At 40.3% G+C, this 27,051-nt stretch overlaps 1 protein-coding gene across 3 annotated transcripts in view; it reads right to left on the bottom strand.

Annotated features, from left to right (window-relative positions):
• Positions 1-273: 273 nt before the first annotated feature.
• The window catches only part of ALDH1A2 (aldehyde dehydrogenase 1 family member A2), a 98,978-nt gene continuing 72,200 nt past the window's right edge, over positions 274-27,051 (bottom strand). For all 3 annotated transcript variants that reach the window (XM_066195902.1, XM_066195901.1, XM_066195903.1), the window contains 9 exons: positions 22,328-22,389; positions 19,490-19,618; positions 19,246-19,359; positions 10,189-10,291; positions 7,532-7,716; positions 6,636-6,800; positions 6,054-6,211; positions 5,213-5,287; positions 274-686 (listed from right to left, as the gene is read on the bottom strand). In XM_066195902.1, coding sequence (XP_066051999.1) covers positions 614-686; positions 5,213-5,287; positions 6,054-6,211; positions 6,636-6,800; positions 7,532-7,716; positions 10,189-10,291; positions 19,246-19,359; positions 19,490-19,618; positions 22,328-22,389 — 1,064 coding nt within the window. In that variant the 3' untranslated portion in view covers positions 274-613. The remainder of the gene's footprint in view (positions 687-5,212; positions 5,288-6,053; positions 6,212-6,635; positions 6,801-7,531; positions 7,717-10,188; positions 10,292-19,245; positions 19,360-19,489; positions 19,619-22,327; positions 22,390-27,051) is intronic.

The following is a 27,051-nucleotide window of genomic DNA, read 5'->3' as shown; positions in this document are numbered from 1 at the left end:
ACTGGTAAGTATTTGGCTTTCATTGGCCATGCAGCAGATTGATTCCCTTCCCAGTCTGACCTCTTTCTGTGGGCATGCTAATTGGAAAGTTGCTGCTATACCAGGTTTTGGGCCGTTACCATTCAGAATCTTTTTATTTTTTAAGAACATCAATGACACTTGTTTGTGTTGTTCATTGCTAGTGTTTTGGGTAAAATCTGGCTTGTAGAACCCTAATTGAAACTACAATGTCAGTACAAGGCAGGTCTGTTTGAGAAGGCAGCCTGAAAGCAGTAAGACTTACTTTGTTTATTTAAGGAAGAGATAAATGTGTGTGTGCATGCATTTGCATTTAACAGTTTTATAGCTGGAACAGTTATTAAATGATGCCCAGTAGCAATTTTATCTCGTTATGATTTGTTTTATAAAGATGTAACGATTCTCAGGAGAGTTTTATGAAAACATGCAGAGTTGGTTTGCATTACGTACACAGTTATGTGCCCAGTATATATGTTGCAACTTAATTTCTTAAATATATATTGTGTAACACTTTTTATTCCTGAGTGCTGGTCTCCATAAGGAATAGAGAAGGTGGCATCATGTGCTCTTCTGCACAACACGGTCCTTTGTCTTTTTAGGAGTTCTTCTGAGGGATCTTTATTGTCACAGTTTTAACTTCAGAATATTCTCTTAATCCGCATTCACCCCTAAAGAACAAATTGCAGCATCAGTTCATACCAGGTATTGTTTACCGAACAAAAATCTGCAAAGTGATTTCTTGATAAAGTTAAGATATAACCCAAAATTGCAGTGCAGTTTAGGTCAGAAGAACAATGGATGGCTTCAGAATTTGGTAAGGAGATCCAGAACATTAAACCCAGAAATACTCACTCTCTGTTGATGGAGCTTTTGCGAGTGAATTGTTATCCTCTGTTCTTTCTAGACCTTGAAAATGTCCAAACACCAAGACCTACCCCACTGGCCAGTGAAATTACTGTTTATATTGCACTCAAGAAAGGGAAGGTCCACACTGAGCACAATGAAAAATGAACTACTCACAACTGTCGATAAAGATGAACTTGACTCCTAACCTGCTGATCTTTTCTTCCTAGCAAAACTCCCTAGAAATCACTATTTGCACATAATGTGGAAGAGGGTTCAGCTTGCTCAGATTCCCTTCTACGATTCTCTGTAGAATTCCTCATTTTGTCCTGGCACAAGACCTTACATAAGAACCTCCACAGTGCTAGCGACCGAGCACCTACTAGGTCCCAGACATCTGACACATGACTCTGAGGAGGACACATTCTGCTTTGGATAGATTATGCTTAAAAAGTGGATGTTTCTGAATGCTATTAACATTTTGTTTTAGTCAGCTGCAGCCTGGCTCATCTCTTTGACCCCTCTGCTGAGGTTTAGAGTGGATGTTGCATGGCTTCGTGGGACTTGCACTTGTCTTCTCCGAAGTACAGGAATTTCGATTTTCCTGTACCTATTTTGAGTAATGGCGAAGTCTCTTTATGTCATTAGTGAAGTTATAATATGTCTTCCAGATGCTGTGTATGTAAAGCAAACACTGTCCCCACCTCAAAACAGGTACAGTCCACGTCTGGAAGTAGAACATCCTTTCCATATTAACTCAAGGAGGATTTTTTTTTTTGCAGGAGCTCTTACAGACAGTTGTTTCTTGGTTGAATTTTTATCCTCACCCCTAAGACACACACAGTATTGCTCTATTACTTATATTAAAATGTAGAGCATGCTGGTGTGGATATGATGTTAGCCTGTTTACTATTTGACACTGCCTCCCCTCTGGATTCTCCTGTGCAGGACTTAATGCCGACTGAACCATAAAGAATATTTCAGAGGAATTCCTCAGAACTTTCTTCTAATAAGTGATTCAGACTGGAGTGAGAGGCCTCTTTTTAAGGCAATTATACCCCTCTGCAGGCCTCCAGTGTTGCGTAACCCATTCTGTATTTACTTCTACACTGCAGATTTTACACAAAATATAACATAGGGGTGAAAGTGCTGTAAGCTTCCTTGGAAAGTTAATTCATTTGAACAGAAATATCAGTATTTACCAGCCCATGTCCCTTCATCTGCAGTTTTGAAAGCTGATGTGTCTGTTGGCTTGGTAAGCCTTGTACGTGATATAGAGGTTGGTATTTAAGGGATACAGCAGACTGATGATTCTGTAGGCAGTTTTAAGATTTACCAGAGTCCAAGTACCTGCAAGCCAATATTAGTGAAGACTTCTTTACATGTGAAAGGTTCCCATTGATCCCGTGCCACCTCCAGCTTTCAGTAGAAAGTGGTGGATTTGTCTCCAAAGAATGACCAAAAACTTATTTATCAGAAGCATTCCTTTAGGGCTCAGTGGAAGCTGTCACCAGGGGCTGCCTGGAGCACAATAACTAATGCTACTAGGTGTCTGCGTGGAAGTTTCTGGATTCAGCTGGGCTGCTTTGCAGCTCCAGACACCCATTGGACACATTTTTGCAAGCCAATAAATAACCCAGGTGACAGCAGCAAGTGACTTCATGTACATTCCAAATGCCACTTGATCTCTCATCTTGGTTTGCCCAACAAAATTAGAGACATACATTGTCTGTTTCTTCAGCTCATGGCTTCAGGGCTTTAGATGTTTGTTTTCTGGTCAATAGTTTGGAAAAGGACAGTTGTGATGAATTCTAAGGCAAATATTTTTCAAAAGTTAAAAAGTTGTACTTGCTGAATAGGAAGATGAGTTATGCCAAACATTCAGAGCAGAGGAATCAGTGTGTGTTCAGTTAAAGGGCTTGATTGTCCCCACAGCCTAATGCAGAGAGCAAAACCATCTATTCTCTGGCCACTCTGGGTCTTCTGGGATTGCAGTTTGGTGTCAGAGTGAGAACAAAGGTTGTGTCTGTGAAAAGGACGGAGCCCGTGTATCAAATCTGCATGGTGCTGTTCCTGGTTGTGTAGGTGTGAGGGAAGGGGAACAAAATGCTTTTTAAGAATAAATATTACTTCCCTCCCTCAGTCCAGGAAAAAAAAGGATTACGGGAATTACAACTCCAAGCCATTCTCCTGCTTGCACTTGTTTTTTTGGAATGCAGGTGTGCATTGCTATCTCAGAGCTATCCAGACAATAACAATTCCTATGACATTGAAGGAGAGTTCTGAAGTAGAATGGCACTTCCTTCCCTTGAGGACATTTGGACAGAGGCCAGAATTTTGTGGAGCTCTACTATAAAATGGCCACATGTGGCTATCTGTGGTCAATCACCCAATTTTTAGTTACAGGAGTTAAATTTTACATCTCCCAGGTAGTGATAAGAAGCTTTAAAGAAACATGAATGAAAAAAATCCCAAACCCATGTCTTCTAGACCTCGTCAAGGATACAAGAATATTGTAAGTAGTCTTAATGCAATCAGAAATCACTTGTATTGTGTACATGAGTTCTGGTTCTCTACCAGGATACACATACCCTGCTACATTTTGTGGGAGTGTAAAATGAGTATGACAGTTCTCAACTTTGTGTTGATTTTTTGCCCATGTGTGATGAAAACCTGTGAATTTAAATGCAGGACCAAAACAAGTCCCAGTTGGGCACAGGCAGCACAGTGGCCTGGTTATGGTCTGGCTGTAACATAGTGTCACCTCAGCAATGACACACTTATGTACAGACATTTTCTTTTTTTTTTTTTTCTTTAACTGCCCAACTCAACATTATTTATGCTGCAAAATGTATCCCTTAAAAAAAAAAAAAAGAGTCTAGGAAACTGACATTTTAATAAAAAGTATGCAGGTATTAATGCAGGGTGGAGGAGGTGAATTAGAAGGTGATATCTGATCAAAGAGGTTTTGAAAGGAGTAGAATAATTACTCATAGGTAGGTTTTCAGGCATCTTTGTGAGATGGAGGTTATTGCCATTCCAAACATTTATTGTTTATGATGAATACTTTCAAAGCTGTAGTGGGAATCAAGTGTGCAATAATTACCACAGACTTTTTCTATGAGAGCTGGGGTGCTGCCTGGGTTTCCCCCCTTTCAAGAACTCTGCAACATTGATATGTGAATATTTTGCTTGCACAGTTGAACCTCCCTGGAGTCAGTGGGGTCACCCCTGGGTGTCAAGTTACTCATGTGCTCTATCGAGCTTAGTAGTTTTAGAATATTTTCACAATGATAAGAGTTAGATGACCTGACATATTTATGCCAGTGTGAGATCACCTCATAACTCATGAATGTGAATAGTATGAATGTGTTATTCAGAGTACTCCCTAACGAGGGAAAATACTTCAGACTACATAGAGCTTATTTTATAGATCAAATTGTATACTTCAGCATATTTAAAGTTTTAAAGAGTTTGACCTTACTTTAGTTTTACTGCTGAGTTTGCCATTAGCCATAAGCTATTTTGAAAACTTAGGTGAGACATATCTGGTACACATACCTCCTGCACAGAAATTAATTGAATCCTTGGTATGTAACCAATCTGGGGCTGATGCAATTGCTAAACTTCCTTGTGATTGTAATGAGAATGAGAAACTGGTAAGACTTTAAATTAGGTACATGGGACAGTATTTGAGTGTGGAGCTCTGTTTCAAAATATTTGGCACTTTGTGCTAAATGGAATAAGAAAGACAGAAAGCTTTATAATGGCAAGTGGCTTTTTTCAAGGGGATATAAACACATTTGTTTCCTTCTCTTTGCCTGATTTCATTGTTTAAAAATCTGCAAGCTGATAACTTTTTTAAAAAATTCAAATGCACCTATATTAATAAATACAGTGAAAGCTGAAGAAAGGAAAGAAAAAGCTACCAAGAGAGAGAGGCACAATACATGGCAAAATAACTCTGAAACAAGTACACCAAACCAGTCAACAGGCACTCAGCACCACCAAAGAGAGAGTCTTTCTGAAAAGTGATGCTTAATATGGCTAAAAAAGCCTTCTAGAAAACAGATTACAAGTTCTGAAAAATACTTAGAAATTTTCAGTTCCTTTCAGGATAGGAAGAAAATTTCAGTAAGTTAGTTTGCAATTTAAAAAAAAAAAAAAGGTGGTCTTATCATGCAAATCAATTGCATTTAGAACTGTCAATGATGATTAAAGGTCACCTTATATTATGCCCTGATTCTCAGGTTGGAGTATTTCTGGATCTTAATTTGCATGGAAGCATTTACTAATGTTTATTAAGTCATAGAGTTGAAAACAATTTAGAAAACAGCAATGTAATACTTACATCTCTCTCCCATTGCCAGACATTTTGAATCCTCCAAATGGACTTTGGGCATTTAAGGCATTGTAGCAATTTATCCTGTAAAAGGGAGAGGCATTAAGTCCATCTGCACGGCCAGAGAGACCTTTGGATAACTCAGAGAGAGGATGAAACTTGTGGAGCTAAGGACACTCCATACCTCTTAGTAACAATGAACTTGTTTCATGTTGAAAATAAATGAGGGTTTTGTGCTACAAAAACAAGTCTGCTTCTTACTCCTAAGGAGAATTGGATTTGACCTGTGAGGGCTGGAGGAGAGCACCATACCCTTGGACACATCTTCAGTAATGAACTGTTAATCTGCTGCCAAACCTCAGTGCCAGTTTATAACAAAGAGCTGTTACAGTTCAATTTGCCCTTTTTCTCTCTAATTTCTTGCAGCTCTTTAGTTTACTCAGGTTTGACATACTAAATTGCAAGCTACTAAACTCTAGAGTTGGTATTCCCTATCGCTAAAGACTGGAGAGGAGGTGTCCCCTCAGTTCCTTAATGTTGTAGAAAGTACACAGTCCTTTGTGCCTTTAGTAAAACCTCCCAGGATTCTTGTGCTCTCCAGAAAGGATCGTTTATCCTGTTTGTTTTCAGTGAAGCCGCTCAGCAGTGGCTGCCCTGCTCCTGGGAAGCAAGGTGCTTCCCAGCTCCTGCAGCATCCCCAGCAGGGAGCAGCCACACCACCTCCCCACTGCCGTGATCCACCACTAGGATGGGCTGCATAAATATTCTTAACAAAGGGTGCAAAACCGGAGTGAAATGATGATAGTGAGTCAAATTCTTGAAGAGCGGGAGTGGGATAACTTCTGCTTACCAGACTGTCCCAGCCTGCATTGCTGAAGAGACTGTCAGGGCCTTGTTAATGTCATTTGTAAAGACAGCAGCTACCAGCCCAAAATCGGAATTGTTGGCTCTCTCTATAACTTCATCCATCGTTTTAAATCTCAGTATTTCTTGAACGGGCCCAAAGATCTGCAACAAAGATTAATAATTAATTAACTACCCCCCTCAGAGGCATTTTTTCCTTGTTTCATTCTGCTTTCTTCATTATCCTCTCTCTCCTATTATACTCTTTAAAATTTCCCACAGCAAAATTTAGTGATATCTGTCTGTAAAACTGCATGAATTTTCTAACCCAGGTGTCTCAGGGGAACTTGTCCATTCCACCCATATCTCCTCTTTGATATCTGAGACCTTACAGTCAGTGACAAAAACTGAGCTTCCTTACCAAGCTGATGTCACTTGCTGTGTGCATAAGGAGTTTTGAAAAGACTTTTTTTTTTTTTTTAATATGGTTGTAATTTTCACTCTAAAGCTTTTGTCTTAGGAATTAAACTAAAGGAAAAAAGTAATATTTAGGATATTTTAGAAGGATCTTGGTGACACATGTGAATACCTCCTCCTTGGCAATCCGCATGTCATCTGTTACATTGGAAAACACTGTAGGTTCAATGAAGAATCCCTTTCTTCCCAGCCCCTTTCCCCCACATTCAAGTTTTGCTCCTTCAGTGATGCCACTTTGAATCAGTTCCAAGATCTTGTTGTATTGTTTTTTATCAATCTGAAAGAGAGAAAAATCTGTTTGATGTGCAGACCATGTACTTGACAACCAAGTCCAAACAGGTTTTTTTAGACAAGTCATGTTCCAGTGAGTCGGTTCCTGCTTCCATCACTGCTCTTTGAGCTGCAGATGCCAAAGACCTACAAGCAGGTGCTGACTGTAACTTTGGGCTCAGACTTCTCAAGATGTGTTACCTTATGTTTGTGACTAAACCCACACTCTTGCTAAGCAATCTAGTTTACAAGCACATAAAAAGCGGGTCATTAGTTTTTGTCCCAGATTAACTTCCTGAAAATGTTATAAGCCCAGCTGGTTATTAGTGGCTGGAACATTTTTTAAAGACTTATTTCTGATTATGCCCATCTTCTGCTTAGAATTCCTGGATCTCCAGGCACAGTTATGGTTGTAGACAGTTCTTGACAGTTAAGTGCTCACAGAGACTTTGAAGAGCTTCTCACAGTTTACAGCTGTATTTTGGGGGCTGAAGATCCAAATCTTGCTCTTAAGACTGAGAGGCAAGCACTGATATTTAAACTGAGATTTTTTTTAACAAGAAACATCTCAGAGCTGCGCAGCTTATTTACTCCTTTGGAATTTTGATCTTGAAAGCATCTATTGTGTCATCTACCCTGGACCTTGAGTGAGTGTGCACTGACTGACCTCTGCCTTAGTGAAGTTTAAATACATCCAGGCAGCTCCTGGGCTGTAGAGCCAAAGCCGTACTCCTTTACCTGTGGACCTTGTTCTGTAGTTGGGTCAAAAGGACTCCCCACAACTCTCCTCTTTGCACGTTCTACACTTCTCCTAACAAACTCTTCATAGATTGATTCTTCCACGTAAATCCGTGAGCCTGCAGTGCAGCATTGGCCTTGATTGAAGAAGACTCCTTGGTGAGCTTGTTCGACAGCATAGTCCACTGAAAACCAAGACACAGTACATGTTGCACTGGAACGCCGTGGGCAAATCTGCCTTTGCACCAGTGTTGTGTGTATTACACAGTGCCACATTCCCAAAACTTCAGTAGTTGGATTTGGTTAAATAAAACTAAATCATGACACCCCATAGTTGTGTCAGGTCAGAAATGAGGATGATTCCCACTGGAAAAGTTAAGATGGTGCTTTAGCAGTCAATAGGAGTAAGATACGCAAGAACAACTTCAGCAGTGTCCAGCAATATGCCATTTACCAAGTAAAACCCTTAAGGGAACCTCATAAGCAGGATATGCCCCACATAAATACATCTGACTGGGTCACTATAGGAGAGGAAAATTTGTCTGTGATCCCAAGCTGGCACTGGGTTTAATACTTCATGTGTGAGAATTGCAGCAAACCAAATTTATGGGAGAATTTGACTTGGATAATAGCAAGACCCGTCTTTCCCAGAAATCCAGATGCTTTTTCTGCAACATAGAAATCTCCTTTTGGCCCATGCAGATGACTGGGTAAGGCTTTAAAATTACAGGTCTATTATAGAACAATCATCCCTCAGTTTCTACTCTTAACTTCCTTGGAGGTACAACTAGCACATTCTGTCCAAGCAGGAGAGAGGATCTGGTCATATTTAGACATTCAAGGCCACATTCTTACTTGGGTGTAATAACTGACTAGACAAGAATAAAGAATTCATCCCTGAACAGTGATGCCCTACAGCACTGTAATACCTCTGTTACCAGTTGTAGCACTTTGGAACATTGCTTAAAGTACAATCTTTTATGGACTAAACAAAGCAACAGTGCCTTACTTTCAGCACACTCTAGACAACTCTGTCTAGCAGAAATGTCTTTTTATGCCCTCAGTGTGGTCTTTAGAAAAATTATGTGGGGTGTTCCCTGGACCACATTCAAATTTCCCCTGGCAGCTCCATGGAGATTGAAAGCACTAGTGGATAGCTGTGATTAACTAATGTTTCTCCCTCTATTGTTAACAGTTTTTCACCATGAGGGGCTCTTACCGTTCTTCTCTGGTTTTTTGGTGCACTAAACCTTCAACTGCTTTATCATGCTTTCTGCTAACTTTTGGCACACAGTGCTCCTCGAGCAGAACAAACAACTCCTTTGGAACAGTGAGCCAATTGCTGTTCTTAAATAATCAGAGCTTTGAAGTTTCAATCTTAGGCCAAGTGCTGGAGGTTGTAATTGTGGGAAGACCAGAGAGCAGTTGTCCTTCCCATGGAAGGTCATAACACAGACCTGCCCCTGGCACGTGTCACTCTACTAGAAATGTTTAGGTGTTCAAGTCTGATTTAGCAGGTGAGGGACATTTGAGGTGTGGTGATATCTGGTGGGAGGTGGAGATGAGTAACTGGGGTAGAAGGCTGGAGTATCTGTGTCTGGCTCCAGCTGACAAGAGTTTTTTTAGCTCACCAGGATGACTGTGGCTGAAATTTCAATCCTTGACTTGGTAAAGCATTTCTGTGTAGAAAAGCTGCTGGAAGTTGTCAAGTTTTCCCTAGTTTTTCAGATATTGATAAGTTTTGAAAATGGATACAGGATTGTAACCATCTCTTGTAATTCATGCTATTCAAAATCATTCTATTCACTTCCCCCCTTTAAATAAGAAGACCAAATCCTTATGTGTTTATTTCTTGAGGTTGCAAAGTTCTCAGAAAGGGCATTGAGTGCAGTGTGCCTGCACCCAGCCTGAAACAAGAGCTCAGAGCAAGGTGTGAACCATCTCATTCATCTTAACGGGGTGTTAACTTCAAAACCTCCAGCTGACAATTTAGATATCAACATTGTAACTATTTCGTGTCTGATCGTTTAAGCAGAAATTTCCAGTTTGTGTTTATATCCTATCCTAAACAGCTGTCCTGTACCTTCTCAGGTGCCAAAAATCTCAGCTGCACATCATACATCTGCCAAAATTTTCAACTCCCTGCTGACAGTGGTAGTGAGGATATTTCAATACACAATTCTTTAGTTGGGAAAATTTTAAAAACGGAATAATCTCCCTTTACGGCTACTTAACGAATACTGCAGTGACTAGATTAGCAAGTCAAGTGTACATAAATGTCCTCCTTTTTTATAATTGCTTTGAACCAAAAAAATCACAGAATTTCCAGATTTAAAGCACTAGATCACCTTGCTGCAGTGCATAGGAAGGCAAATGTGTGTGGGACTAACTGTGAAAAACACCATGTCTATATGCTTGGTTATAACCTTTTTTCTGCTCTCTTGTTGACTATGAATCTGTGGGTTCAAAAGTTGTATTTTATAAAAAAAAGTACACCTTAGGTTGCTTCTGTAAAATTGAAAAGTGCCATTAGATACAGCTGTATTGCTTCACTTTACTTTATATGAAAGATGTACCCTAAAATTAGTTTAAAAAAAAAAAGGAAAAACACATAATGCCATCATGTTTTTAGCAAAAATATGGAAGTGCTGACTTACAATCAGCATCTGCAAAAATAATGTTTGGGCTTTTCCCACCCAGCTCCAGCGTAACTCTCTTCAAATTACTCCTTCCAGCTGCTTCTTGGATCAGCTTCCCAACCTGAAAGGAAATGGAGACACATTTTACAGGGAATGTAGTCACACAGCTCATTTTAACAGCCAGGGTTGGCTATCAGTAGAGCAGAGCTTTAAATAATCCAGCAGGTTATTTGTTCCAAACATATTCTCATCAGTAGTGGACAGGTTTCCTTTTTTTTTTTTTTTTTTTTTTTTCTCTTTTCTTTTTTTTTTTTTCCCTAGAAATTGAGAGGGGATAAGGCACAGCCCTAAGTTTGTGTACCATTCACCCCTGTGCAGCTATGCTAAAACGGCTTGGGGCTTTCTTTTAGGGCATTTTAGGAGGGCTGAATTAGAAATCTGAAATGGATGTAACTACAATTACTGCCATCCAAACCACTGACGTGTTCACAAGGCTTAATACATCAAATTCTGATGAAATCATCCTCCTCCTCCTTTGCAGGATTAACAGCACAGAGCAGAATACCAAGTAGGCAAGAAGTTACAAGAGCACCATCCCAGACCTGACCCACAGCTGCACCACAGATAATCTTAATACGAGTTGAGGAGGTCAAAATCACCTCTGAAATGTCTTTGTAGATTGTGGGGTCAGCTGGAGCAGCCACAAATTGCAGATCTCACCAATGAACATGAGAGTAGATTAAATGGAGTAGCAATCTGACAGCTACAGATTTGACATGCTTCCACATCAGTACAGTTGGAGGGGCAGCTGTGCTCCCTGGAAATTCTCCTCTCCCTGGATCAACAAATCCAAAATAGACCAGCTTTTGTACAGTTGCAGTGTAACTGTGACCATTTTGCAGCTAAGGAAGTAATCACAGATAGATTTAGTCTCCTGTGTGGTAAAACACAGGATTAAAAGTAACTATTGAATATTGAGAAGCTCAAGAACCTTGGTAAGTGCTTTATTTTAACTGGGACATATTTTAATGCCACACAGAAAGTCAGAAAGTTAGAGGTGAAGTGAGATGGGAGTGAGTCTGAGCTGGGCTTTTTTCTCCATATAGTACTCTGGTCTCTCTATCTGTTTTCTATTTCTAAGGTTTTATGAGTCAGATTCCCTGCAGCAAGGGGTTAATGGATGAGAAGCTGAACCTCTTAGAGAATTGAAGGCAGTCTGCTAGAGAAAGTTAAGTCAGCACTGGAGTAATCAGAAAGCAAATGAAACAGAAACCAGGGCCCCCAAAGGAAAAAAAAAAAAAAAAAAAAAAAAAGGAAAAGCCTCACAGGATAATGAAGGAATTGTGAACCACTTCATGTACCTTTGTGATTAACTGTTTATCTGGTGATACCACAGTTGAGTGTGACTGAGTTTTTTTCTTTAAAAAAAAAAAAAAAAAGAAAGAAAAAGCTTTTTTTTCTTTTCCCTTGTATTGATGGAATGGAGTGTTGACATTATCATGAAATTCCTTGCATATCCCCTTAATTGGAGCTGATTTTATTGCTATGTTTGACTGACAGCCAGAAGTGAACCTGAAAAAAAAAGGATCCTTTCTGCCTTCCACCCCCACCACATACATCGAGCACGTCATCTGGAAATTCCAGCCTCTCAAACTGTGCTGAAAATGTACACTGGAAACCAGAGTTCTGTGTTTATAGCCCGTGCCAGCCAATGCCATTCACACCCTCACTGCCTTGAACCTCCCTCTCTCAAAGAACAGGAACAAACAATTTCCCCTCAAAAATTCACAAAGAGCAGGACAGACCAAGAAAGACAGAACAAGTGTCCAGCGAAGGGCAGTGTCCAGCCCTCATCTCTCTGCCTTCCATTCTACTTTAATGTCAAAACACTTTTGTACATGTAAGTAAAGATTTTGAAAGGATTTCTTGCAAACAAGTGATTGACAGGTATGCAAGTCAAGTACCGTGTATATGGCAAATATTCAAGTCCAAAGGGCTTTGAGAGAGTGGTGTTAATTTGGAAATGTGTAGTTTGAGGTATTTTTAATACAGGGAAGTTGTTGTCAAGTTTCCAAGTAAAAACTTAATAGAAGGCTTCACTGTGTCTTTCCTGTTAGAGATCAGTGTAGACATCAGGGTGGTGGGGCTCATGCTGCTCAGCATTTTTATTCACTCTGCTCCCGTTCTGCCCTGTGCACTTACAAGTTGAGAAAAGTCTTAGGGAAGGCACCAGCACCGTGGTTATTTAGTGACAAAGGCGGCCTTTTGTGACTGACCCTCTCTTTATGGAGAAAGACAGCATGAAAAGGATAAGTGATAGTGTTGCAATCTGCATGGGCTTTCAGGACACGCTTCCCGCGGTGTCTCTCAGCTCTATCCCTGAGCTCCCAATAGGCAGCACAGCCCGGAGAGGGAACGTTGGAAGAGAGGACTCCCCCACAGATAATGGAGCTGTGTGATTATTCAGCAGGAATGTTGGCAGAGAAAGCCCTGACTCCCCATCCTTGCTTTGAATAGGCTTCAAGATTGATATCAGGAGTATCCCCGGATAGCTTGTAAAGTACCATAACCTTGTAAGATGCATGGAGGGTGAGGCAGATGTAATTTGGTCCATCTCAAAGAAAACAATTTGTTATGCAGACTAACAACAACAAAGATTAAAAAAGTAGTTTGAGGCACTCCTGAGCAACAAAGCTTTTTGAAGGATAGTCCTGGAAGGGTCTGTTTCTGCACTGTCAACAGTGTGACATTGGGCAGTGAGAATGTATCCTGATCTAAAACATTTGATTGTTGTTTATTTATGCCTTGTCTACATGGAAATTTGATGTCTCTTTCAAAAGGAGGCTTAAGCAGTTGCATTTTAAATACTTGGAGCAGAAATTAAAAGCGTTAGTTGTCTTTCGTGTTCTCTTAATTTTCTGTTTTCAGACAAATCTGTATTTCTAAAGGGTACAGGTGGGTTTGCCTGTTACTGTTAGAGCAATCAAAGTCTCATGAGTCAAATGCAAACCTCCAGGGTTTGTGGTACTTCCTCTTCGTCTCTGTCATTTGGAATGTCTGGGTTCTCCTTTGCTCTGAACCTTCTTTTTCTCACAGGTAAACAGTAAATCATCAGGGTACACCTGAATATAGGGGAGCTGTGGTCTAGCTGAACAGCAGGTCATTTTCTTGACACTGCCACAGACAAGACAGTGAAGGGAAGAATGGCACAGGAAGATGTATGGATTAAAAGATTCTATGAACAGTGCAAAATTTGACAAAGGACATCAGTTCATCATCAGTTAATTAGGGGTTTTAAATAACACACTCTACACTTTTCTTGGGATATTAAGAGAATATCTGAAGAACAGTAAGTGGTTTAAGTTACAGGAGGTTAATTAAGTTTTGGGGAGATGGTCAGACAGAAATTTTCAATGTTTTCTGGAAGTACAGTTTTCTCTCTCTGGCTGTTGAGACACTGGATGTCATTGTTTTGGCAAAACCCTCAAACCCATGCTGCTGCTCATTCAGTCTACCTTATTCTTTATGAATTCCAGATTATTTGCAAAATCTTTCTGACAAGCATTTTAGAGCCTCCTGGCAGGTTCAGGGTGTGCCTCCTGCAAGAACAAGCAAATTTGAAATACTGGCACAAAGAAGAGAGCTTTATCTGCCCATGTGAGGAGCAGCCCTGAAAAGAGCATACTGAATAGCACAGCACAAGTGAAAAGGCAATTCCAAACACCAATTCCTGGAGACAATCCTAAACTATGAATGGCTCATTTGTTCCATAGGTTAAATCCTGGCCCCATGGAACTCTGTGGCTAAACTCCTGCTAATGTTGATAGGACTGATACACCATCCTATTTGTACTGGGTTTAAGAAGGTGATTCTTTTGGATGTGCCTCTTTTGTAGGCAAAGAGGCACAACAGTTGCCCAGGGACAGCTTCCTAAATGCTACCAAAAAAACAAAAAAAGGAAAAGGGAAACAAGTTATCATTCAGAAGGCACGAGCTGTCCAAGATAGGATCCAAAAGATTCCTCAGAAACAGGAATGAATGCCAACGTACCCTCCCTAAATCCTTACACAGGGCATATGTGTAGCACCATAAGCTCACTGACTTCTCAGAACAGGTCAGATCACCTTTAGGATTCTTATTGCTAAGGTAGAAAATGCCAGATTGCAATTCTTCATGAAGCCGAAAATCAGCAAGAGATTGTGTGATCCAGGAGAGCTCACACAACTCACTGCCTGTGCAGTAGGAAGACATTCTGTCTACATCATGCATTGGGACATTCATCTCACTTTGGAAATGAAAGGAGAATCCTGCTGAGTAAATTAGAATCAGTGGTAATACAGCTGTTAGCTACAAACATTTGTTTGGCATGAATCAATCTCAACTCTCCCGTAGTTTGCTTTGATGGTCTCTCTAGTATCTTGTTGACTAATGATGAGATCATGGTTTGTTAATCTAAGTGCATAAAGAAAACATTCTGCCAAGCAAAATGCAGACTCTTTTGCTGGGGTTTATTGCAGTTGTTTATAGACCTTTTGTTTACACAGGCATTCAAACCAATTTGTTGGATATTTATTTGGGTTACTCTGCAGAACTGCCTGAACACAGACTTGAATCCTATCTTAAATCTGTCTGCATTTTAATGGGTCGTAGTTTGAACAAAGTGGAAACCAGCCACTTAGGATACATTTCTTGTTGGCCAGAACTTCAAATATTTTGTGAGCTATCTATATTTCTCATCTTGAGAGCATTTAACAACTGGAGGGAGTTGTAAGCCATTCTGATTTGGAGGTTACACATTTGGTTTTAAACAGAAGTTACTAGAACTCATTAAACCTTTGCAACAATCAAAATACAATTTTTATCCCAGGCAGGGCTTTAAACCTGCATTTAAAAAAAATTTATAACTTCTCACTCTCCATAATCATCTCTAATTTTAAACCCATAACATGCTGCCCTCAACTATTCCCTGTGTTCCACAGGGATGGGTACACCATCCCCACACCAGTTGCAGTTCAGATGGAGCACACAGGTAGCGACTTGGGCAGACAGCTCACAGCAGGGAAATGTCTGTATTTGCAAAGCCTTAACTGAGCTCACAGATCTAAATGGAAATAAAGGCAAATTAAGAGTAAACCTGCTTCTGATGGCTGCTTTTCTCTGATATTTGAAGGCCTCTCACCTTTTTTGCATAGCAGAAGTTCTTTCAGAGAGTAAGAAAGTAATATGAAGAAACTCTTTGCATTTTTGGTATGTTTAAAAATTATCCTCGGATCAGCATTTGTCTTGGAAATGCATAAAGCCCACTGTTATTTCACTGGGGAAGAGACTTGCAGAACAGCTCCTGTACTTCTGAGCACTGCAGCCTAACAGCAGACACATGGGAATGCCAGACACCGGGAGTTTGGACCTGTTCTTAAACTCAGAAATTGTAAATTACTGAGGCAGAGAGGGGCACTGCAAAAGGAAAAGGCATATACCGCAAACAGCAGGGATAGTGGGACACAGCTGAGCTTCACAGCACCTCTCCCATGCTCCCAGTGAGTGGGAGTTTTACCCTGCAGCGTGGGATCAGAACGACCAAGGAGAAATTCAGCAAGATGTAATGAGATATGTAAGTTGATTATGGACTTTCAAGGAAAGGTAGGAAAAGGATAGGAGCAACTGTTAACGTGGTTGTATTGGCTGGAAGAAAGTTTGGTTATGGTAGTTTAAATTTCATCTGATCGTGGAAGATGAGGAAAAATGTGTCAGTGAAGCCTGAGAGGAGATTGCTGTAATTAAGGAGGATCATGGATTAGCCCTGCTTCACTAAAACCAACACAGTAAAAATAAACATTCTGGTTAAAATGCCCGTACCAAACAGGCTGCTGAAGAGCGAACTGAAGCAAGCAGAGAAGCCAAGAAAGCTGCTGGAATCTAAGGAGGCACAGTATTTTAGGTGGGCTTTCATACTCAGTATGATTTTATTTCTTTCAGTGTGACAGTTGTCAGAGTGAAATCCATAGCCTGCCAGGTGTTTGCAGAACCCTTCCCCTTCCAAGTGAGCTGTGGAAGGAAGGGTTTTGAGATCCCTGTACTAGGGGTTTGTGAGAGGAAGATGATTCATGGGAGGGTGTTTCATAAGAAGCAGATAGGCTGAGGGATGAAAGAGTTGGCAGACTATTCTTTTAATGTGTGCAAGCTAACCCATAGAAGGAGGGGCAGCAGGAAAGATGGAGAGAAGTGAAATCAAACAGTAATGGCTCCAGAGAAAAAGAGCTCCTTATGCTTTTTCACATATTATTTTGTTGGGGGCGGAGTGTGAAAAGTAAATAGCACTATTTAAAAAAAAATCAGAGCACCTGAGAAGCTGAAACCCAGAGAAGGTAGTGCACACTGGATAGCTTTAAACTAGAAATCAGACACAGAAGTTGACAGTTATTTCTATGTTGTCATTGAGGTCTCCCAGTCATCAGGAGTGTCAAGAGGTACTGGACTAAGGCAGGGGTGACAAAGCCATTGGCACATGGAATACAAGTGTCCATGTGCACCTCTGGGCTCAGAAGTGTGTGAGTTGTTGATTGTCAGAAGCTGTGAGGCTGCAGCAAGGAAAGGATCACTCTACACATGTTCTCTTCTTCTGTGAGCATCTGGTACTGGGCCTGTTGCAAGATAAGGTGCGAGGCTGGAGGGCTCTGTGGTGCGGCTGTGTCTGGCTTTATTGAGTTAAGGTTGTGAACTTGGCCTTTTGGCTCCTCTTTCTATGGATTGGGTTCTACAAATATTGGAACACATTAGCATTCAAATTTTTTTTGTAGGAGGAGCAGCCTTTTTCTACCTTCCAAGAATACTGCAGGAAAAAGATAATAATAGCCCATTTTTGTGATTTTTACAGGCAAATGGGGAGTTTTTATTAACTATAAGTATACTTCAAAGGTAAAGAACTTTTATAAAAGAACCTCATGGTGAAAACTTGAGAAAAACCTGTGCTTCAGAATCTCAGTTTGAAGATCTTTGCATTTGTACTGATAGGTTTTCTCATTAACTTGCCCATCATGAACTGCCTTAACTAGCAAATGGATGGACTGGAGGAATGGAGTTAATACATGGTGTTTGTACACCTAATGGCTGTTGGAAATCCCCACCATTGGAGTGCACAGTTGACATGCTTCAGACAAGTACCAGAGAGAAAAAAATATTTCCATTATTATTTCACTAGAAATTGAAATCTGCTTTGGAGGAGTTGGAGAGTATAGTCCGGCTCCTATCAGAACATGGTGTTTAAAATGTTACAATGTTGACTTGCTGTTACAAAAATTCAGTGTTACAGGAAATCAAAAACAATATGGAATAGTTTACACTAACTCTGCATTAAAACGATCCATCTGTTCTTGCTTTAGGTTCTTAGAGAATTGCTTTTTCATCTCTGTAATGCTTTTCACTTCCTATTAGTAAGGCTTTTAAAGGTAGGCACTGAGTTTGTATAAAACCCACAGCTTTTGAGTTTAAACGCCTATTAAAACTAAAGCTGTCTGGAACTACAATAAAAATTTATTTTGGCTACAAGAGACAACTTTGAAACCTAACCCATCTGTATTTTTTCCTCTTCCAAACAGTGCAACATCCTGTATAATAGAATATTTATCTTAAACAGAGACCACATATCTTTATGAAAACAATTGTTTCAACTTAATTTATGGGGGGTAATCAGCTCATATTAAAATTTTCAGTATTCCAGGATGCTAATCTTAATTGGATACAGGAGATGTAATGACTAGAGTAATTCCATAGAATAATCTGAAATCTAATATAGCCATTGACTTGGAATGTAACCTGTGTCTATTAGAATCTGAAGCTGTCATTAAAAAATCACATACAGGCGTACAGTAATTGCAAAACACCTGGGTGTGCAAATTAGGCATACAACTGCAGCTACATTTTACTGGTAATTTAGGTTTGTGTGTGACTCACAAACTCAATTCCAGAATAATTCCACCAGAATAATTTATTTGAAATAGTTGAGGTGGTCTCTGCAATGCTTGGGCCCACCAGGGAGATACCCACACATATCTAGCAGGGCTGCATGGCCACTGAATTTACTGATGCAAATCAAAAAGCAAATTTCCTCACTGTGAAGAGCAGTATCCCTGGGATGCATAAAGCCTTCCACTGCCACGAGTGGGAGTCAAACATATCAAAGAGAGACTGGATCCCTGGGGTTTAGCTCCTTCCATACAATAGTTTGTCAGATTTTGAATTGAAAAGGGCTGGATTTAGCACTCTCTAAATATAACCAGCCCTGAAACTCCCACAGAGATTCCTTTCTGTCTGCCTTCAGACGATGAGATAAGGCCCCTTCTCCTGTGACTTCAGTCTGGAGTACCTCTGTCATCCCCACCCCAACCCTGATAACAACCAGCTTGGCACATATTTGAGAGCAAGACGTGATGGGAGTTTTGGGGCTTAGTCTTGCTGTAGATTGCAGCCTTCATCTTCAGAGTGAGCCTCCTCTCTAACATCTGCAGCATAGACTCGTAGCAAGACATTTTAGCATCCAGGAGACAACTGACTCCCTTCATTCTCTGGCCAGCTTCTTTCCATCATTTTGGGAACCGACACCTTGAACAATCTACTTTTCTCTCTGCATTCCTTCCTTTTTAGGTCTCCTCCTCATCCTCAATATACTTGAATGCAGCATCAAAGTTGAAGTATATTTGCACAATTTGCTCCCTTCCTCTCCCTTTTCCCCAAGTTCAGCAGGATACACAAATTATGGACGTTAAAGCAGCACTTATGTGTGCTATGATATACACGGGATGTTCTGCCTACTTGCATGTGATTCACATCCTCATAAGCCCACAGGAAATCCCAGTAATATTTTTCCAGGCATATCTCCTGTGCTGAGGTGCTGAGCACAGCAGGGGCTGGAGGAAAGGAGCCGTTTGTGCTTGGGAAGTCCTGTGGTACATAAGTTTAACTGGGAAGCACAGACCACTGTTATTTAGATGTAGCTGTTTTAGTCAGTGACAGTAAGAAATGTAGCACAAAGACTAAAGTATTTATTCACATTTTGCAGTAATGTGTGAATCCTCTTACCTCAGTGGATCCAGTGAAAGCAATTTTATCAATGCCAACATGAGAGGCTATGGCTGCACCAACAATTGGACCAAATCCTGGCAAAATATTGACAACTCCTGGTGGAAAGCCAGCCTGTCAAAATAGGAATGAATAAAGGTAAGCATGACTTGTGAGAACTGTTAAAGCAAGTTAAAGCAGGCTTGTACTAGTAGTTCCCTCCACAGAAGGAGAGACAGACATCACTCCCCTCAATTATTCTTACCTCCTTGATGAGGGCGCCCATATAGAGAGCACTGAGTGGTGTTTGTTCTGCTGGTTTAATAACTACCGTATTGCCACAGCACAGAGCTGGAGCAATCTTCCATGCAAACATCAGCAGGGGAAAGTTCCACTGTAGGAAAAAAAAGTTGATAGATGGAAAAATATTGCCATGGTGTTTTGTTTTCAAGATGTCAAGCTGATACCTCACTTATTTCTCAGGCTGATCCTCAACATAAATCTTTCCCAGCACAAAGCAAGGACGGTTTTTTTTTAAATTACTGCCATTAAGAAAGCAACAACAGTGACTTCTTAGTTCTTTCTCTCCTGTTCAAAGAAATACAGCCCCCACCTGCAATCTCCATGAAATAAAATTCTGTTATTTGTTCATTTTTTAAGTCACAATTTTTATTTAATTTGCTGTTTTGCTATTGGCACTTTTAATTCTCCCATGAAAATAGGTCTTGCTTCTGATACATTTGGAAAGAACTGTTCATGTTTAAGCAGTTTTGGATATAAATTTCATATCTCTGAATACATCCTAATATATAAAATTTCTACTCAAAATTATATAATCCTCAATTGATGAAATTACAATAAAAAGTCCATAAATGTCAATGTTCAATCAAAGCATTTAATTTCTTGAAGACTTCTTACTGAGAAATCTACTTGGAAGATGTTAAAAGGACAGTAAAAGACAAGTGGAGAAACTCTTTGCTGCTATAAAATTTTGTATTGTCATTCATTATAACTTCACTGAACTGCAGCAGATGATGTAGTGAATTATATTAATTTGATGCACAAACATGCTTGGATAAAGATAAAAGTAACGATCCTTTTGCACCAAGGCCTGATCCTAGCAGGTTAAGTGGATAGTCCTGCTGATTTTAGTGAAAATGTCAGAGTAATAAAATTACTGTGTTTGCACAGTCACTCTTACAAATGCATACAACAGTCTCTTTTAGAAGGAGAATAGAAAATATCAGTCACAGAGTCAGCCACTGGCCAGAACGTGTTGCTGCCTGATGCATATCAGCTGCCACTCTCAGACATCTCTCTAGCCCCTGGCTAGCTTGAAAAAATACACAACTGTCTTTCCTTCAGCGAACACCCAATTTTTTACTCCCTCTGTTGTTTATAAACTCCGGAGACAAAGTGATGTTTTAATTCCATCTCCAGTACATAAACCTGGGAGGGGAGCTGTCGGGCCAGCAGTGTGCTAACAGCCTGCACTTCTAATGGCATTGCAAGGAGAGCTCACAGCAGTTTTATAGGGCACTATATAGCCCTGTTTATGCTACAGCACTGCCAAAGAGCACGTTTTGATGGAAGCTGGGATGTGAAAGAGGATGAGGAGTTCAGTGTTAGACTTGCTGTTTAATTTTATTTTTGAATAATGTATTTGCTCAGGCAATGGCAAAGCACACGAGGCAGCCTGGGCTGTCCTGTGGGACTGGCAGCGTGGAGGAAATACAGAACAGATCAGCAGTGCTGTTGGAATAGATGGATATGACAGCCATCTTCAGGCTTTGCAGGACACACCTGAGTGAAGAACGAACATGTATGCTGGATGGCTGGCTACCCTGAACAAAGGTTTACACATCTAAACTAAACAAATCCTGCTTTTGGCATGATCCTCAGCCTGTGGCCAAGTTTCTTCAGCAGGTCTGCAAGTTAGGCTCAGTGAGACAAGCGTAAGAGATGTCCAGCATTGCTGGGGTTAGATGTTGGGGTTGTCATTTAGCAAATGCTTTTCTGTGTGCCTGGCTGAGGAACAGGGGTAGAGCTGTGGAATCTTTCATTCATAAGGACCAAGTTAGGAGAGCGTGTAGGTGTTTGCAGGATGGCTGTAGCCACAGACTCTCTGAGTCACTGCATGTTTCTCTGGGTTTCTGCCGAGTGCCAAACACAAAAGCCACCCCTTAACAAAGACATGAAATAACAACAAATATAAATAGGGGAAAAGGGCTTAACATTGTTAAAGTAATCTTTTCTGGCTGCTCTTCTTGTAATGGAATTGTTTCTGTTTAGTGGCTTTGTGGTAATGTGAACAAAATGAAAATCAACATCAACAAAAATTTCAGAGAACGGCCTGATAGGTCCTCCAGTGTTTTGTCAAGCAAAAAAGCTTCCATGTAATATTTTAATAGCTGTATGTCAGCCTCCCATTGAAATTTCTGCCAGGGCTGGTTAACTGTCTCTTCTGAAAAAGTTACCCTCCCGGTGCAATTCCCAGGCCGTGTTCAGTAAGATTTTATTATGAGGGTGTCTGTTGGGGTGTAGGGGGAGTATTGGATTTGAAGAAATTATGTGTTTCTCTCTCACAACAAATAAAACAAATATTTCATGTCTTCTATTAGCTACACAATGTTAATTGTAATGATATGTCTCCTGGAGTTTCCTTTTCTCCTCCAGCCTTGTAAAAGAAATAGCAGGAAAGAATGGAATTAAAATACATCACATTCTCCCAGGAACTGAGGAGCCTGATAAATCACAGTAAAAACTAAATAAATAAAGAGACTACCACAGCAAAGCATCAATTTTCCATAAGTTGTGTGAACATCCATAACCACTGACAGCATATTAACACTGTGTTTTGCTTTGCTTGTTTTAATCATGTGAATTCTATGACTTGAGAACTTAACTCCTAATAACAGAGCCTAAACCCTATTAGCATGTTCAAATAAGCATTTGCAGGGAGGCTGTTAAAGATATGTCAACAATATGAGCTCAGCTTTTTTCGTAATGGAAAACACACATAGCTGAAGACCATGTTTTATGTGTCTTTAAAGAGAGCTGGTTCAAATGAAAATAAATAGAAAGCACTAGTAGAGATACTCACAGGGATGATCTGTCCACACACTCCGATGGGTTCATGTCTTGTAAACGTAAAATAATCTCCATCTGAAACAGATGAGCATGCTTACTCTCAAGTGCAGTTTGACTTGGCAGAACAAAAAAAAAATTAAAATAGAGGGAGGGGAAAAAACTCTAAGGATCAGCCTTTGATGGCAGTAAAAGAAATAAAGAAGTCATGGAAGTGTTTTTTTGTGAGCCAGCATGGGAAACCTAGGTTCAGGAGCAACCTAATTGTTCTTTTTATACAACAAAGGAAGCAGGCTTCCCATCAGAAAGTAACCTGCTTTGTTCCTTGGCAAAGAGCTGTGCTGCACATAAAATTGCAGTAGCATGGAAGCACTTACTGGCCTTAGCTGATTTAAGGGTGAGAGAAATGAAGAGTCACAAAGGCAATTGCCTGAAAGGCATGAGTGGAGCACAGCAATATAAGGATGTGTCTACAACCCAGTGTGGGGTAAAAGAGTAACATTCAGCTGCCTCATCTGCCATTGAGGACACAGGCAGTGTGAAATGATGGAATGATGTATCACAATCTCTAGATGTGGAATGAAGAAAGTTTGTGACTTGTGTCACTGAGCATCATGTACTTCCTGTGGTATGGGAGCATGCTGAAGTTACACATGCAGGTTTCTTCCCAGTTAACAAAGGGCCCCAAAGGGACCTGCTGTGGGGGGACCAGTTAAAGGATCAGTTAAGGTACTGTCTAACCAGGAGCTTTGTTACTGTGCTCAGCCTGCATCTGTGCAAAGTAGATTTACTGCACCTTTGTACTCGATTGAGTGTCGTAGCTGTGTAAACTAGCCCAGACTCAAACTATCTCTGAATTTAGGTCAGATGTTTTTCAGTGAGGCTACAGCTGAGGGAAGGGCTATGCTAAAGGCATGAGCTGAATGTGCCCCTTGGCTTGTGGTGCTTGGTCATCTAGAAAAACTCAAATCTCTTGGGAAAATAATTTCAGCTAAGTATGTAAGAATGATGAAGTTACCTAGGCTTAATGGCAGGAGATGATTTACCAGGAAAAGAAAAGGTTAGACAGCGGAAGGGAGTAAGAGGAGGAGGAGGAGAGATTACAGGGCTTTTGCTGCCATTGTTCTGTCTGACACAGGGTATGTGCTTTCCCTCCCAGGCTGGGCTGGGAAGTGGCTGCCCCAGCCTCTCCCCCCACTCCAGTTCAGTCCAGAGCTGCAGCCACTCTTGTGCAATATTGGGGAAGGGCCTGACTTCACAATGGAGAGTGTGTTTTAAGAACCTCCTGCAATATCCTCTAAGATATATCTGGTAACAATAAACAGGTTAATCCTTAAAGTTTCTTGGATTTAAGAAAAGACTTCAACTTGAATTTGATTAGAAATAACTTACTGTCAGGTCTGCTTATTTCTATCCATCTACTTTACAGGATTTGCTCTGTAGAAACCTGAGCTAGAGTAGCTAATATGTCAGCTGGGGGCCAGATACAGAATAATTATGAGAAAGGTAACAATAGTCTGCAAACAAGACAAGGGACAGAACAGGGAAAATAAAGGAGAGAGGGAAAGAGAGAAAAGAGATTCAGGAAAAGGCAGAAGAAAATAGTTTATTAGTTGGTTTGCGCTGCATTGACAAAACGTCCTTGTAACGTTTTGATCTCCAGATGTTTGACAACTCCCCAGTGGAGATGAGAATATTTGTGTCACAGACTGAGATGATCAGTTTGGTTTTCCAGGTTATCTTTCACAGATGCTAGCAGTGGTTCACAGACCATAGGAAGATTCATCAGATCCGACAGAAGCGAAGTAGATTTCAAAATACAGAGAAGTACATACAAGCAAAACTGTCTAAGTGCTCAAGAGGTACACAGAGGAGTCAGCTAAAAATACCAGCTTGTACTCGGTAGTACTGTGAGAGGTGGGTTTTCAGCCAGAAGGATGGTGGCAACATAACAGTAACACAGTTACATTAGCACTGTCTGACTTTAGATTGTCACTGCATAATCACTGCCACATGTCTGCGTGCTTCATCACACAGAGTTATAGATAACCTGAACCTCTTGCCAAGGCAGACAAATGGTGGTTAATTCTGCCCAGCGTAGGCAGAACGTTCTTTCCGCAGAGCGGTGCCTCCCATGCAGAGCTGCTCTCCCTGCTGTCTCCCACTACACTCTAGACAGCTGCCCTTTTTGACACCTACTTCCAAAGTTCATCATCCACAGATTTTCTGTCAAGATGGGATTTTGAGGTTGCTTTCTAACAATATCTTTGGGAACATATGTGACTTGAAGTTATTCAGAAGCCTTGGATGTCTCTGGACAGACCAAAGGTGGATCTAAGAGCCACCCTGTCCATAATGCAGAACAAGCTGTTACCATGACAAAATAGCTTAAGAATTAAATGAGCCTAATTCTGTTATTCTAAACAGTGAGCATAGAAAGGTCCCTTGTGCTTAGAAATTATACAGGAGACTTTTAAAATGTTTGAGAGTTTGAAGTCATCCTAATGACCCTTGTTCTAAGTTGCTGTGGCTGATGATTGTTGGTCTTATCCTTTACTAGTTGGCCTCCAGAAGAACATTGCCTGAGAGGGACCTGATACCGATCCCACATCCAATCTAAAATTCTGTGTTAACAGGGTTTTTTAATATACTCAGCTGAAGTAAACTGACATTCTTCAGTCCTCACTGATATTAATAGAGCAAGATCAATTTGCAGCTGCTTAGCACCTGGCCCAAAGACTTTCATTTTTTAATCAGAAAGCAAGTCCCATTTATCCAGCGATCTCACTTTGGGACAGCAATATCTTCCACAGATGTGTTTGCTCAGATTTCCATCAGGACTCTCCAGCAGGAATATTTTATTTGTATAACAACCATAATACAGTCCCATGCCTCATATAGCAGTACATGGCAAACAAGTGGGTGAGGAGAGCTGAATTGGTTCTTTAAACTATATCATAGCATATATTGCTTTAAAGATACATTTCTGCTTGCAATCAGTTTATTAGTTTAACAGTTTCTGGCCTAGCCTCATTCTGTTTTAATTTAAATCATCAAGGCTTTACGCATGGGAGCAAGCAAAGGGCAGTCTGAAGGTTTTGTAGCTCTGGGACCAAAAGGAATGTGACTGTAAAACACACTTCTTCTTCTACTTGTCTATCAATTGCCTATTTCTGTTTTACAGGAAAATAAAACTTCAACAAAACCAGCAACAACAGAAGATTGTGAGGTTTCAGATTTATTAGCACACTAAATAGAAAGACAAGGTTTATTAGTGGAGGGTTTTTTTTGTTTTGTTGTCTTGTTTATCTTTGGTGAGCTGATGGTAAGTGAATGTAAAGAGCGCTGCTGTTTAACACTGGCTCTGCCTAAAATAGCTTCATGAGAATGACGAATTTATGGTGTGAAAGTAGAGGAATAAAGACGAGTGTTAAATGAAGAAGAACTAATTGAGCTCCTGAAGATCTGTGAATGGACTTATGATTCTACACTACTGAAAGCTGTGTTAGCACAAAGTTTGCACTGAGGAAGGCATGCTGAAAATCTGCCTTCCTTTCACCCAGCATAGCCTGTCTTACTGAAAAAAAAAAATCAAGTTTTATCCTATAAAGTACTTGAAACCAAGAAAAAGCAGAGACTATTTATTCTCCTTAATCTGGCAGTGCCTTTTGGTGGCTGACCTAATTTCTGTGTACCTGTGGGGCTAAAGAGTGAGAAGGAGGCATTCACTGACCAGAGAGAAAGAGATTAGGGAACAGGAAATTTGCTGAATATATGAATTTATGGTGTGGTCTGCACTTTTGTATGATTAAATGTGAAGTGCAAGCAGCAAAACTGGGATTTACGAATCTCAACCTAAATGACTGTGGAAAACTTTTGAGTCCTTGAAGGAATGTCTACACCTAAAATTTTATTATTGTCATTTCTTTGGTGAAAATAAGATAGTGAAGATCAGTGCACGCTGCAATTTAAATAAGGTGAAACACCAAGATGAGTAACACTGCAAGAAGAGTTACAAGACGTTTCCCTTCTGAACATTTTGGAGGCACATTTTCAATTTATCTGCTTGCCTCACTTGGGTGGTTTGGTGCTTTGCCTTAGAGAGGCGAGTGCACTGCAGATCCTGTCGCACAGTGAAACACCAGGGAAATAGCTGGAAAACAGCAATGGGCATTTACCCCTGAGTGTGCCCTCCTGGCCTTACTGGGTAAAGCGGAATAAACATGCATGTGCAATGAACATGTGCACCATGAAGCCAAAATGAATCCACGTAATGAATGTTCATTTTTTTAAATGTTTTTCCAGAAATTTATTTTATGCAGGTGAAAGATGAGTACACTTATCTTAATGACTGCACCTACATAAAATCATTTTCTGCTATTTTGCCATGTTGTGTAATTATAGCACTTGGTACATCTAGTCCAGACTGCAAATGAATATGTTTGCATCAGACAGTGCAGCCTGTATTTGTTAAACAGCTGGGAGGGAGGGGCAGGGGGAAGAGACTTGTGAAATAAAAATAATGGTAAGGATTTTTTTGAATCTCTTTAGCAAAAGAATAAGAACATAATAATTTCCTAGCATACATGAAGCTTTATCTCATATAGAAAATAAAAAACTCATCCCACTGAATAATTTGAAGAAGCATCTATAACAAAATATATCTCATATGTATGTAGTTCTCTACAGTAACATTAACAATGCTCTCAAAGTATAAATTAAGTTAGATCCAGTGTTAGT

Source organism: Chamaea fasciata, unplaced genomic scaffold, assembly GCF_029207755.1.
Source record: "Chamaea fasciata isolate MVZ Bird 193981 ecotype frontalis unplaced genomic scaffold, bChaFas1.0.hap1 SCAF_14, whole genome shotgun sequence".
Lineage (NCBI taxonomy): Eukaryota > Metazoa > Chordata > Aves > Passeriformes > Sylviidae > Chamaea > Chamaea fasciata.
The sequence above is the reverse complement of the archived record's forward strand: the minus strand, read 5'-3'. Positions and strand labels throughout refer to the sequence as shown.